The sequence below is a fragment of the Mixophyes fleayi genome, chromosome 2 (genome assembly GCF_038048845.1).
Source record: "Mixophyes fleayi isolate aMixFle1 chromosome 2, aMixFle1.hap1, whole genome shotgun sequence".
NCBI lineage: Eukaryota > Metazoa > Chordata > Amphibia > Anura > Limnodynastidae > Mixophyes > Mixophyes fleayi.
The window spans coordinates 31,354,942-31,369,274 of record NC_134403.1 but is presented as its reverse complement, the minus strand read 5'-3'; the positions used below and the strand labels follow the sequence as shown (position 1 = coordinate 31,369,274).

Sequence of the window (14,333 nt, the reverse complement as noted above, 5' to 3'; positions counted from 1 at the left end):
TTTAAATGTCTACGTATATGGATAGATGCGTGTGTACGTTGCTAGTTTATTAACTCCACTCCTTAGAATCTGATCTGATCGCAGATTTCCAAATTCATTGCTCCCAACCATATTTAATTTCTCAAATTCCCCTCCTCATCATGACGGCATAAGTGAGAATTTTCCATCTCCCAGCGCTGATATCGTGTTACATCTTGGGCGCTCGTACAGCTCTAGTCTTGCCAGAGCCTGCACAGTTCATTTTAGAAGACGGCTGCTGTTCTCTTGCATGAAACACAGTTTGGAAAGTGAGGAGAGGTTCTAGAATTTATTTATTGATAAATGTGCAAAGTACATAAACTGGACTCATAACCCTTACGTATGTTATTTGTCTAATACATATATTGCAACGAGGGATTAGAATTAAAATGAAGCATAAGGTGGGTAAGGAGAGGTATTGGCGTGGACGTGCTTATGGTGTACTTGCAGATGTATAGGAAAATATGTTTTCTGTAACTCAACACAATAATGCAGATGTCATATTATTAAAACAAGCCTACGTCCAGTTTGTATTGGAACTTCCATCACAGAATCAACACAGTCATAGTATAGGCACTCTTCAACTTTAGTAACTGAAAATACAAATATAAAACAATAAACTAACAAAATAATTGCTCCTCAGTGGCCATTTCCTGGATTAGCAACCATAATCCATGAAATCTAACACAATCGTAACTTAACATACTGTATAAACCTACAAACGGAACCAGGTTTCTTAGCAGTTAGTAACAATATCTGCAAGGTATATTTAATTGTCTCTATAGTAAAAGTATAAGCTAGTTTATTGATAAGCCGAAGAATACTTGGAGAATCCAAACCTTTCCAGTATTATCCCCAAAGACACAGCGCTCTAACCAGAAGGTGAGATTCCATTGGGTATGTTTACTATACTGTGGGTTTGAAAAAGTGGAGATGTTGCCTATAGCAACCAATCAGATTCTAGCTGTCAGTTTGTAGAATGTACTAAATAAATGTTCACTAGACTCTGACTGGTTGCTATAGGAAACAGCTCCACTTTTTCAAACCCGCAGTTTAGTAAATATACCCCCAGGTATTGTTGTTTAAAGAAGAAATGGGACTCCATAGCTGAAAAACTGCAGGGTCTAGTGGAATTTGGCCACTGACTACATCATTGTCTAGGGATTGAATTATGCAATTAAACAGGGCCACCTAGAATGAAAGTACTTACCGTTAAGCAAGCCTTTATACAAGAGTCTAAACGCATGTTCCTTTCAGTGATACACAGGCTTTAATCTTCCATATTTTACACCATTCCATCTAAGGTTCCTCCCCAAAGTCCGTTTCCCACTGTCATGTCCGGTAATTTGACATCTAGGTTTGAAATATTAAAACTAGAACACAAGGCTGCGTATAGGACTATTCATCTATATGCGTTAAGGAAAGGGAGTCATGAAGGACAGAAAAGAAAAGATCGTTTTTCCCCGTAAGAGAACAGGGAACCGCATGTTACCGAAAATAGGAGAATTCCTAGAGTTTGCTGTTGCTTGAGCGTAAAGGACTGTGTCCAGGCTGAGTCTAGGTTTGCACCATGGAAGGAACTTGATGTCTTTAACTGAACATAAATTTTTACCTATTAATCGTGTGTCAAAACTGTGGCCTTAAAAATACAGTCTCTCACATGACTCCGTTAATGTCAAAGGCAGAGTGAATCTTAGCCACCAGGAGCTCACTAACTAGGGAAAACAGCAAAGGGGATAGTGGGTGGCCCTGTTGGATGGCACTAAATATTGGAAGGGGATCAGTAGTCCAAGCAGCTGGATCTTTGCCTTGGGATTAGCATATATCATCATCATCATCACAATTTATTTATATAGCGCCACTGATACCGCAGCGCTGTACAGAAAATTCATTCACATCAGTCCCTGCCCCATTGGGGCTTACAGTCTACATTCCCTAACACACACAGAGGGAGAGAAAGACTAGGGTCAATTTTTGATAGCAGCCAGTTAACCTACCAGTATGTTTTTGGAGTGTGGGAGGAAACCGGAGCACCCGGAGGAAACCCACGCAAACACGGGGAGAACATACAAACTCCACACAGATAAGGCCATGGTCGGGAATTGAACTCGTGAACCCAGCGCTGTGAGGCAGAAGTGCTAACCACTGAGCCACCCTGCTGCCCCATGCTGTAGAGAAAGTCAATAAGGAATACAAAACAGTAAAGATAACTAAATATGAAGCACCTATCGAAGGCTTTATGAATGTACAGCGACAAGAACATAAATGAATACTCTTTAGTTTATCACACAGAGTAACATCCAGGGAGCATCTGATACTGTTGTGTGACTGTCTGGTCGGAATAAACCCTACCTGGTCTTGTGCACTAAGATATGGCAAAAGAGGAGACATGTGATTGGTCAAAATGATAGAGTATATTCTAATATCGATATCAATCAAGAATATAGGTCTATAAGTCTTGCAGTTATTAGGGTCTTTTTCCTTTCTTGTGAATTAGCACCATATGTGCTTCCAAAAACTTATATTTGGAGGGGGTCTTATTCACCAGCAAAGTCTGGGTCTTTCACTGCTTAAATTATTTTACAAGTCTGACAATCGACACTATTGACTAGCTGTTAACAGCTGGGGAAGATCTCATTCTTGCTAAAAAGAGGAAATAGTTACTAAACTTAAGTGAGGAGCTTTGATTCCATCATAAATATCGGGAAGAGACGAATCATACAAACTGTAGTTAAATATCTCGTGGGGGCAAACTCCATGGACCCATCTGGTTGTCTAATTGAAACAATGTTATTTTGAGAACGGACATTCCTCAACTTATCCAGTAACTAACTAGTTTTGCTGTTCTTAGAATAAACCAAGTCCCCTTTTCCAATTCTTTCAATATATGTGCAGAGGCTGGAGACTGGAAGGACAGGCTGTACAGAACATGAAAATAATAACAGTGAAAAATGTGTTCTCCAATTAAACAGGCTCTTGAGCAGATCGTTCCACCTCTATAAACTGGGTTGAGAGACATTTGGGGGCACAATTGTGTTGCTATGGCTTACAGCACATTATTGGTCTTTGAACCATATTATTGATTAAGCCCCAATATGTTTAATAAATAAAGACTACATAGAAAAGTTGGAGAATAAGAGGCATCAAAGTTTTTGAGATTTGCCATTTCACGCCACTGAATACCATATTTCTATGGAAGTCTGTCTCACGGTAAATTAATAATAATAATATAGCAGGTATTTATTTATATAGCGCACTCATAGAATGCAGCGCTTTTAAGAGAATATTTAATAATTCTTGCACCAGTGGAGCTTACAGTCTATATTCCCTAACACGCACACAGGTTAGGTTTGTCAGAAGTCATTTAGCCTAACAGTATGGGGTAAATGTATCATACTTCGGTTTCTTCAACTCGCGGGAGTTCGGCGGGATGACAGCTAAAATTTAAAGCGGCACTGCCTTGTAAAGGTAAACTTGCCTTTACAAGGCAGCGCCACTTTAAATTTTAGCTGTCATCTCGCCGAACTCCCGCGAGTTGAAGAAACCGGAGTATGATACATTTACCCCTATGTCTTTGGATTAATATGTATATATGCAACATATATTTGAAAATATGTTGAACCTTCTTGACCACAATCAAACCACCCAATATGAGAGATATCTTCATGGTACCGACCATTCAACAAAAGCTTAGATTGTAGAACTAAAAATAAGTCATTTATCACAAGTATAAAGGCTCTTTACATGGGATTTTTAGAGTATTTATATTATTAGGGTTTGGCTTTAAGAAATATAAGCAATGCCATGAAGTGGGAAACACATGTGGAATAAGTAAATTAAAGCAAGAACATAATTGGATGAAGTGGTTTATCAAGAGAGAAGTGAGCAAATAATTAGATGAAGGGATCAGATGTGCCTAGAGAGGGGTTGTATTTAGTCACGTGAGAAGTTGACCTTTCTGTATTTTAACCACCGATGTGAATATGTAAATAAAACACTCAGTGGTGCACGCAGGGGGGGTTTCTGAGTCTCCAGAAACCCCCCCCCTGCGCTAACTAAGTGGTCACCATAGCGGCACTGTCCTATACAGCAGCCGTGGCGCTGTCAAAGAAGCGTCCGCGGCGGTGCTGTATTGTATACAGCACCGCCGCTGCTGTATAGGACAGCGCTGCCGAAACTGAGCTTTTTTAGGGGGGGTTTTGGGTCGGGGGGAAACCCCCCCCCCTGACAATCCTGCGTGCGCCCCTGACACTATAAATGTTAATAGTCATTAACTATAGTTACTAATCATTAGTCAATCATAGTTAGTAAATCTACTGACAAACAGATCCTTAAAACTCAGAATTTCTGCTTGGTGTGACAGTGATCAACACCACCATATAAACAGGAGTCCAAGCTCCAAGCCTTGATATCTAAAAACATTATTTGGGTGTATACAGCTTTCTCAGTAGTTACTGTCTATTAAACAAGTATTAATTTTAAGTAACCTACCTCTTCAGACAAGCTTATAATATTCCTCAACCACCCTCTTAACCTTACCCTATTACCACCCATTACACAATTTCACACAAGACAACTACCCCCTGACCAACATTGTTGTGTGACAGGATCATTTAGCCTATGAGTCACTTTTACCTTTGCAGCCTGGCTGGGCCGAAATGTAAAATGTAGACTTAGCCTTAGCCTCATGTGTCATACTCCCATTGTCTCATAGGTTGTAAGCTTGCGAGCAGGGCCTTCTCACCTCTCTGTCTGTTTTACCCAGTTTGTTTATTAGTTTACTATGTTTGTCCCCAATTGTAAAGCGCTACGGAATATGTTGGCGCTATATAAATAAATGATGATGATGATGAAGTGACCTAAAATTCCCTTTGTCTTTTTCTTTTTAGCTTCAAGGCTCTTTGAAGAGGAGGTTGGTGGTGAATGTATCGCCGACAAACAACAAGAGATCTAACGGTGTATCAGACAACGCGTTCCTCGATTTTAAGAAAATCAGAGCCAACGACTGCCTTTCCGTAGGGCAGAACAACTATCATGGAGTTGATGGAGTAAACCAACCAGTTAACGGAGCCATGCCAATGGCACAGGCACTACATAGGAAGAACGGCAATAAGTCCAGTAATTGTGAGGCTAATAGTATGTTTAACACAACACTGAAGGATATCAAAAAGGAACCTGGGGAAAATCTACCATGTAGTAAACATTTTGATGCTCGGCTGTCCCATGAAAACCTGTTTAGATATGGAGATGACAACGGGGAACAGCTTATGGACCCAGACCTCCAAGAACTATTCAATGAATTTACTTATATTTCCGTGCCACCGATGAGTGATATCGAATTGCAAAATATGATAAATATAACAATTAAACAAGATGAACCTTTCAACATAGATATTGGGCAACAGAGCCAGAGAAACACATCGTCGTCCTTACCCTTGGACAAGATCATTAAAACTGAATATCAACCATGTTTGAATCCTACTCGGGTGGCTTCACCGCAAATGAGACCTTCATCTACAGGCCCAACTTATTCCATGTCTAGTTCCCCACTGACTTCATCGCCTAGTACTACAACGCCCCAGGACCAGCCGCAGGTGTCCTCTTGTACAAACCGCCTGAGCAACTGGCAGGAACTATCTCATGCTCAACAGCTAAAGCAGATTGCAGCCAATAGACAGCATACCTTGATTCAGCAACATCAGCCAAATCCATCCCCTAACTGGTCAAATGTCCCACCTACAGGGCAGTCATCAAGACAGTTTGGACTGGAGAAAGTACCAAGTCCCTTCCGACAACAGCAGTTGAGTCCTCATGGTACATCGGTGAGCGCGGTCCCTGTAAGTGGAAGCCAGCAAAAAGCAATAAGTAACTACCTCTATAAAGCTAACTCTAGCTCCCAGGGCACCCCTGTCGATATGATGAAGACCCAGGATCCCAACAAGAACTCCATCAACTCCAATCACGTGCCGCTAGAGCAGCATCACAGCATGGCTAAGCCTCTGTTTCATTACAGTTCCGATCAGTCTAGCCAACAAGTGTCTTCTGTCTTGGGCCCACAAAACAAGCCTATTTTACAGTTCGCCCAGCAGCAACCGCAGAGCTCTTCTCAACACGAACCAGCCCAACAGGTTAATGCCATGTCCAACCAGTCAGTGCCAAGGTTATCAGGCTTCCAGCAAAAGATAATGGTTCAAACGATGCAGCAAAACCAGCAAATGACTGGACTGCCGTTTCCCTCTGTGCACCAGCAACAGGTAAATTGGAATCATATTCTAAGTTTACATTTACGTATTTGTGAACTTTTTATTATCTTATGTTTTGTGAGTTATGAGTTATGCTATAACTGAAGCTGTAATGAATAATTTGGGTAATGAGGCTGTGGTTTGCTCTGTCTCACAATCTGCAAGGCTTCAGACTGGGGGGCACTTGCTGGGGTCATATTACTGTAAACTGATTTATACACTATTCCGCAGTTTTTTCTTTCACACACCAACTTCTCATGGTTCCCTCGTTTTCACCTTTTTCTGTCTGTCTGTGGAGCATCTAGTAACATTTTGTTTTCTCTAAACGGTGGCTCGGTGGTTAGCACTTCTGCCTTACAGCACTGGGGTCATGAGTTCAATTCCCGACCATGGCCTTATCTGTGGGGAGTTTGTATGTTCTTCCCGTGTTTGCGTGGGTTTCCTCCGGCTGCTCCGGTTTCCTCCCACACTCCAAAAACATACTAGTAGGTTAATGGGCTGCTATCAAAATTGACCCTAGTCTGTCTCTGTCTGTGTGTGTATGTTGGGGATTTAGACTGTAAGCTCCAATGGGGCAGGGACTGATGTGAATGAGTTCTCTGTACAGCGCTGCGGAATCAGTGGCGCTATATAAATAAATGGTGATGATGATGATGATGATGATATTCTCTGTAAGCCGAGTGATTTGGAAATGGAGTAGTAAACTGGACCTGTTTAGTGTAGTTTTCATAAATGTAATAAAACCTTCCAGAATGCAGGTCCTGCTACTACTGGAGAGATGGCTCAGCATACTGAGCAGGCCCTAGCAGTGAATCTAGAAGGCCTCTTACACACAAGCACTTTTCATACTATGAATGAACCCTGCTCCAGGCTGACCCTGTACAAATCAAGATCACTATTAAGTGGAGGGGAGGGGGGGGTTATTGTCTAATGTTTTTTTTCCCAGTGTGCTGAGATTAAGTCATCCAGTTACTTACAAGTGATTTCAGGTAACAGTTATAGGTGATATCATAATGCTGTGCTAGATTATGCACCAAATATTTAGACTAGAAGTAATTAATCTAATGTCATTTTTAGTTACATCAGCAACTTAGAAATGTCATTATATACAGTATATCATTTTATTTTTGTAAGGGCCACTAAATACTCAGTTTGCTCCTATATAAAGTACTAGCTGAAGTACCCGGCGTTGCCCAGGTATAGATCTTCAAGTTATTAAGTTATCAATGAGTTGGATGTAACTGTCAACCTTTTAAAAATAATTAGCAGATTAGCAGCTCTTCCAACACAGCCATAAGGTGGCTGCTCAGTGTCGTTTTTGTTTTTATATTAAATGTCATCCAAATCCACCCAGTGGAATTCCCAAAACAGGATCCCTGGGTGAAAGTTCTGCCCAGCGTACACCAACGGGAGGTCCGACCAGGACCCTAACCCACCTAAAACCTGGCCAGGATGTAACTGGACCACCTTGCGTTGGTTTCATGCCAATCATTGCAGGGGTGTCCGAATGCATAGTTGGACAGAGAAACATACAGACCAATGATTTTAATATACAAGATGACAGTAGAATACACAGTCTAGTGACAGCTGTTAGTCTACTGATATTCCAGCTCTGTAAAAAGTGAAGTATAATCCAGCATTACCTCCCCACTCTGTTTCAAAGAGCTGATACCACATCCCACATCTTTAGGACAATATTAGTAATTTAGGAAAATGCAAAACGTTTCACTGTGTGTATTCCCGGCCGGACACACAGTCACACACAACTAGGCAGAGAGTTGTTTTCCAGGTTTAAATCTCAAATCAAGACTGTAGGTGTGAGCCTAGGAGGACTGATAGGAGCATTTGAGCAGATTGGAAAGCTCTATGCGTCCGTCCACATGATTTGCACTCGTAAATGACCTTCAGGGTTAGACTCACTAGGGCTTCTAAAAAGGGAAGGGTGAAGTGGAGGTGTTGAGCACAGCAACCAATCAGATTCTAGCCATCATTTATTTAGCGCATTCTAAAAAATAATAGCTAGAATCTGATTGGTTGCTATCGGCAACCCCTTCAATTTCCTTTTGTAAATCTACCCTTTAGTGTCCTAATGGAATCTGATAGATCAAAATTCTAATATTTCAGCACCTCCCACCGACCATAGAAACCTGATGCACAGGGGTGAAATAGAACAGAATGGTTATGGTTATATATTTGTATAATACTCCATTGATTTCTGGTGTATTATACAGCTCAGTAACACAGAGACTTTGCAGTAGATTTACTAAAGGAAAAGTGGAGGTGTTGCCCACAGCAACCAATCAGATTCTATCTATCATTTATCTAGTACATTCTAGAACATGACAGCTCGAATCTGATTGGCTGCTATGGGCAACACCTCCAGCTTTTTTCATTTTATAAGCTCCAGCAAATTTACCCCTTTGACTATTGCCAAATAATATCTTTACTGGCTCTTTAAACAGTCCTTTCCTAGTAGTGTACTGCGCACTATAGCTGGCTCATTAAATGGCTATCCTAGCTGGCCTCGCCAAGGTCACCCACACAATAATTTAAGTAAATAAAAAATATTCATTATTTATTCCCCTCAGTTGTATTTTTCCATATCATAATATCAGTCATGTTGGAGAGCTGGGATAGCTGGGTTGCAGGCAGGTCACGGTCATACTAATTTACATTGGCAGTGGTATGTGGGAAAGCTTGCACAGAGCTCGCCTGTGTTTTTATTTTGCTGGAGATTTTTTTACTTTTCAGAGACCAACATTCAACAGATCCACATAAAAAACAAGAGCGCCAGAGCCAGAGAGAACACACACATCTGTGGAAATCTAATTAATGCGACATAGTAACGCCTGGGGCTCTCCCTCGTTATGTGGTAGACACAGTTATTCCATCCTGAGTAGACGTACAGCTTTATGTACAATGTTCCTGTTACAATCAAGACTCTCACAGAGTAATAGTTTATATTCCATTAGTCACAGACATTAGTACACTATTTGCATAAAACAACAATTTTTACATGTCTGATAGTTGTTCTCATTTGAAAATAAAACGTCCAGGGACACCTCTGTGGTGTGAGGTCAAACAATGGTTAGACTCGGGGTGATTGCAATATGCTGCGTACAAGGGACATTATAGGGCTATTAATGCCTAGGAAAATGCCCATTTATAGCAGTGACTCACAGTAAGATGCCCATCAGTAGCAGTAATGCCCAGTAAAATTCCCTTTAGAAGTAATGCACAATAAGATAAAATGTCCATTAGTGTTGTAATGGGTAAGATACACATTAGTAGCAGTAAAGCACAATAATATGACAATGGGGGAGATGTATCAAACCTTCTAAAAAGGAAACATGGAGGTGTTGCCCGTAGCAACCAATCAGATTCTAGCTATCAGTTGCTAGAATGTACTAGTTAAATTATAGCTAGAATCTGATTGGTTGCTATGGGCAACACCTCATTGTTTGCCCTCTCCAAGCCCCTTAATCCTCACAAATCATTACAGTGGGTTGGGCGATGTAAAACTGCCAATCAAAAGCCTGGAACATTTCTTGGGACTCTGTGGACCTGAGACAGAATATTTGGGACCTGTGGCAGTATAATACAACAAGATAACAAAGTCAATATTACTGGTAGAATATTCTTATTCTTATTTTATACTCTTATTTCATACAGATGATGTGTAGCGCAGATCAGGTCATGAACCTCTATGGTGAAGGGGGGGAGGAGGGGGGAGCAAAACTTGCAGAGGCAAAACAGTTAAATGCAGACCAGATTGTAACACACAGTAGTATCCAGTACATTCAGGCCTTGTGCACATGTTTTACCTCTATTACTTATTTCACATATTCACTTTTATTCCATGTTTTTTTCAATTCAGACGCATGAAATTCACATACTCTACTGCAGTTGGATGAAATGCACAATGCATGGCTCTATCTCATACTTGCCAACTTATAGCAGTCCTCATCCGGGAGCTGCCGGGGGGGAGGTGGGCGTGCGGGGGGCGGGGCTCAGAAAATCGCTGCTTTTTGGGGGGTGGGGCCAAATGCCACGATTCTCAGGGAATCGCGGCATTTTGGATATAATACTGCCCACTTCACTAGGAAGTAGGCAGATACAGAAGGCTACCATACTCTCCCAGGAGTCCGGGAGACCCACCCAGAATCCAGAAGTCTCCCGGACATTCTGGGAGAGTTGGAAAGTATGCTCTATCTTCTACTGTGTGGGCATATGGTAAAACATGCATGCAAACTAACTGCAAAATAGCCATCAACCATATGCATTTCATGTGTATCCACTTCTAAAATTACTTTCTGCAAATGTGTTATACACATGCCTTATCAACATCACCATTTATATATATATATAGCGCCACTGATTCCACAGCACTGTACAGAGAACTCATTCACATCAGTCCCTGCCCCATTGGAGCTTACAGTCTAAATTCCCTAACATACACACACAGACAGAGAGAGGGAGACTAGGGTCAATTTTGATAGCAGCCCATTAACCTACCAGTATGTTTTTGGAGTGTGGGAGGAAACCGGAGCAGCCGGAGGAAACCCACGCAAACACGGGAAGAACATACAAACTCCCCACAGATAAGGCCATGGTCGGGAATTGAACTCATGACCCCAGTGCTGTGAGGCAGAAGTGCTAACCACTTAGCCACCGTGCTGCCTTATATCTGTATGTCATATTAGCCATGTAAATCCTGACATGAATGAAATAAGCAGGCTGCATGATTGCATTGCAATTGGTTGAACTTTTGATTGGCTGCTTAGATTTATTACACAAAATCTGTTTTGTAAAATATACTAGCTACTTTGTAAACTGATAATTTCATGTACAAAGTGATTATGTGATGATGTGTGGCAGAAACTAGTGAATTCTGTATGTCACTGATCTGCAAAACATCTTTTTTTTTGGGGGGGGGGGAAACTCATGTAAACTTATGGATATAAATTGTATTTTGTAGGCTTAATAGATTAGTTCACAGAATAATTTTTGTTATAAAATTGTGCACATAACTATAAGGCTAAGGCTATAAAAATATTTAATATTACTTTTTTTAAAAAAAAATAAATAATAATGTTGGTATGACACCGAAACCAATCAATTACTTTCAAGCACATGTGTGTGGCACAATGTATTTTGTGCTAATTGCTATTTTGTGCAAATTGCTTTTGTGGCCGATCTCCAAATTTTGACACAACTGTAGAGCAGTTTTCTACCATTACATTTCCAATCATGCACAACTAAAACTAAAAAATAATATTATACAGACATCTACTTAACAGTAGGTGATATTGTTCTAAGCAGGAGTCCTAAATGGTGAGCGCAGTTTATCCAACTATCAAACACTCTGCCTCACTAAAATTCCATTAAACACCATGGCGTGACACTCGTTGACAAGTCAGCCGACATAATGGTGATTAATCTACATTTGTGTCAGTCATTCCAGTTCCCTCCTGCTTCTGAAGAGGACGGCCTGCTGTAGCAGTAATAACACCTTTTTTTTTGTAATGTAAAAATTCTTCCCATGGGTGTATATGAAGGCAGCATAAGTTAGTTGATAAACGTCAGACATAGTTGATAATCCGTATAGTCTGTGATTGTCATACTACAACTCAAATCAATTCTCATTCAAATAAATACAAATACATTATATACTATGTACATGAAACAAAGTAAATTTAACAACTGCCATTTAAGCTTGCTTGTCTACTTTGCATTTTTGACCCGGACATTCCAGAAGAGTAGGCATGTATTGGCGGACACTCCTAAAAGTGGCGCACAGGATAAAGGCGGTGTTAACCGTAGCAAAATGATTCTAACTCATGTCTAGTACAGTTTTATACATTGCAAACGTTTGATTGGTCGCTTTCCGCTTTAGCACATTTTTGACGCCGGTTTTCATCAATCTAAACATTTTCAGATTTTTAATTTTTTTACACGTATGATTTGTTGGGGATAAGTGATGTATTTATTTTGTCGTCAATCATGCCTGTATAATTCATAATACAGAGAAGGGTGGAAAATGATTAATACAATTTCGCAAATGATTTAATTGAAAAAATAGAGGCTGTAACATTTACATATCTAGGGCCTGATTCATTAAGGATCTTAACTTGAGAAACTTCTTATTTCAGTCTCCTGGACAAAACCATGTTACAATGCAAGGGGTGCAAATTAGTATTCTGTTTTGCACATAAGTTAAATACTGACTGTTTTTTCATGTAGCACACAAATATCAACTTTAAATTTCAGTGTACCAATAAGCTATCAAGTATTTGTGTGCTACATGAAAAACAGTCAGTATTTAACTTATGTGCAAAACAGAATACTAATTTGCACCCCTTGCATTGTAACATGGTTTTGTCCAGGAGACTGAAATAAGAAGTTTCTTAAGTTAAGATCCTTAATGAATCAGGCCCCTAGAACATATTAGAAGACTCTATTTCTCTAAACTGTAGATTCTGTTACTGATGTCATTTAGATGTTAGGTTAGTTCATCTTCTGAGACAAATCATTACCAATATCACAGCCCCCAAATCTTTTAAAGTGCTAGCATGTAGATGACATATGTTTCTCTTTAGTATTAAGTACACCCATATATACAGTTCATGAACAAATTCAGGTTGTAAATAAGTTATATACACGGTCAGGAAAAGTCAAGGCCTTGGATGCAAAAATTGCAACGTCACATTCCCCAAACCACGTCAAAACAGTTTTATGGTCAGGGCACTTTTCACTAAAAAAAAACCTTAACTATTGTGCAGTTCAGGCTTTTATCCCTCTTAAAAAAGTTTACATTTGAAGTATCCCCCCAAAGCAGACTTTATTGTAAATCAGTTGAGCTTCGGTCTTCTTACACGTTACACGTCTGTTCATATTGCGGCCTCTGGCATATGGTGCACATTGGTGCAATCACTATGTGCTGTCGTCAGGAACTTAATTATCGCATACTTGCCAACTCTTCTTAATTGGCTTCAGGGAGATCCCGGGGAGGTGGGCGTGTGAGGGCGGGGCCTGACTGGTCGTATCATTTTGGCCCCGCCCCCTAAACAATTGTCACAATTTTGGCCAATTACAGCTGGGGCAAGGCTAATATAACACAATATGCCTCTTTAAGCCCCGACTCCCGCCACTTATCTATTACTGGCCAAGAACTGGGAGGTTACCCTGCTCTCCCAGGAGGTCTCCCAGAAATGCGGGAGTCTCCCGGACATTCCGGGAGAGTAGGCAACTATGCCTTAAAGAAAAGCAGCTAATGAATCTCTAAAGACTAAAGTGTCTTTTACATTTCTGTCTCCATTACTGACGTCATGTTGTCTTACCTGTCAGTCTTTGATTAAATCTTGGTCTCCATGAAAATGGCCACCTCCATAGGCATCAATACATGGACATAGGATACAATTACTGAACTGTGTCACCATGCCACAGATGGCGAAGCCAACCACGTCTTGTACTGGCTCAGCATCAGGGAGAATGCCAGACTCTTCAGGGAGTGAGGGAGATCACCCCTATTTCAGGGAGTCTCCCTGACATTCAGGGAGAGTTGGCAAGTATTAATTATCGTTGTCACTTCCAGGTGGTAGTACATGGTAATCACCAATGTGTCTGTACACCCAGGGGAGAAGGGAGAGCTTGGGTGTCTACAGAACCATTCAGGATATACAGGAGGACTGAATCTCGGCATCAGAGCTCAGCTGGTGGTGTGGGGCAGATTGGCATATTTGCCCTGGGAGCCCAAAACTTGCCCCACTATTGGGTATACATTTAACACACCGGTTACCTAGACTCACAGTGCAATGTTGCGTGTCCTGAAATGAGGGTGACACACCGCAACACACCCCACGCCCTCTCATGTTACCATTTGATGGGGTGTATAAAATCGAGCAGCACAATCATGTAAAATGCTGACATCTGTATATAAAATGTAAAATAGTAAATGTAAAAACTATTTCCCTTTAAAAGAATAATGCATCCTGTGATCATGCACTCAGGTAACTGTACCCCGCTTCTTAGTGTTAAAATTATTCAGACCGTGACACAATCTAGGTAAATGTT

At 40.7% G+C, this 14,333-nt stretch overlaps 1 protein-coding gene across 2 annotated transcripts in view; it reads left to right on the top strand.

The window, feature by feature from the left end:
• MAML2 (mastermind like transcriptional coactivator 2) overlaps positions 1 to 14,333 on the top strand; it is a 137,301-nt gene that overhangs the window by 78,340 nt on the left and 44,628 nt on the right. For both annotated transcript variants that reach the window (XM_075198770.1, XM_075198769.1), the window contains exon 3: positions 4,908 to 6,272. In XM_075198770.1, coding sequence (XP_075054871.1) covers positions 4,908 to 6,272 — 1,365 coding nt within the window. The remainder of the gene's footprint in view (positions 1 to 4,907; positions 6,273 to 14,333) is intronic.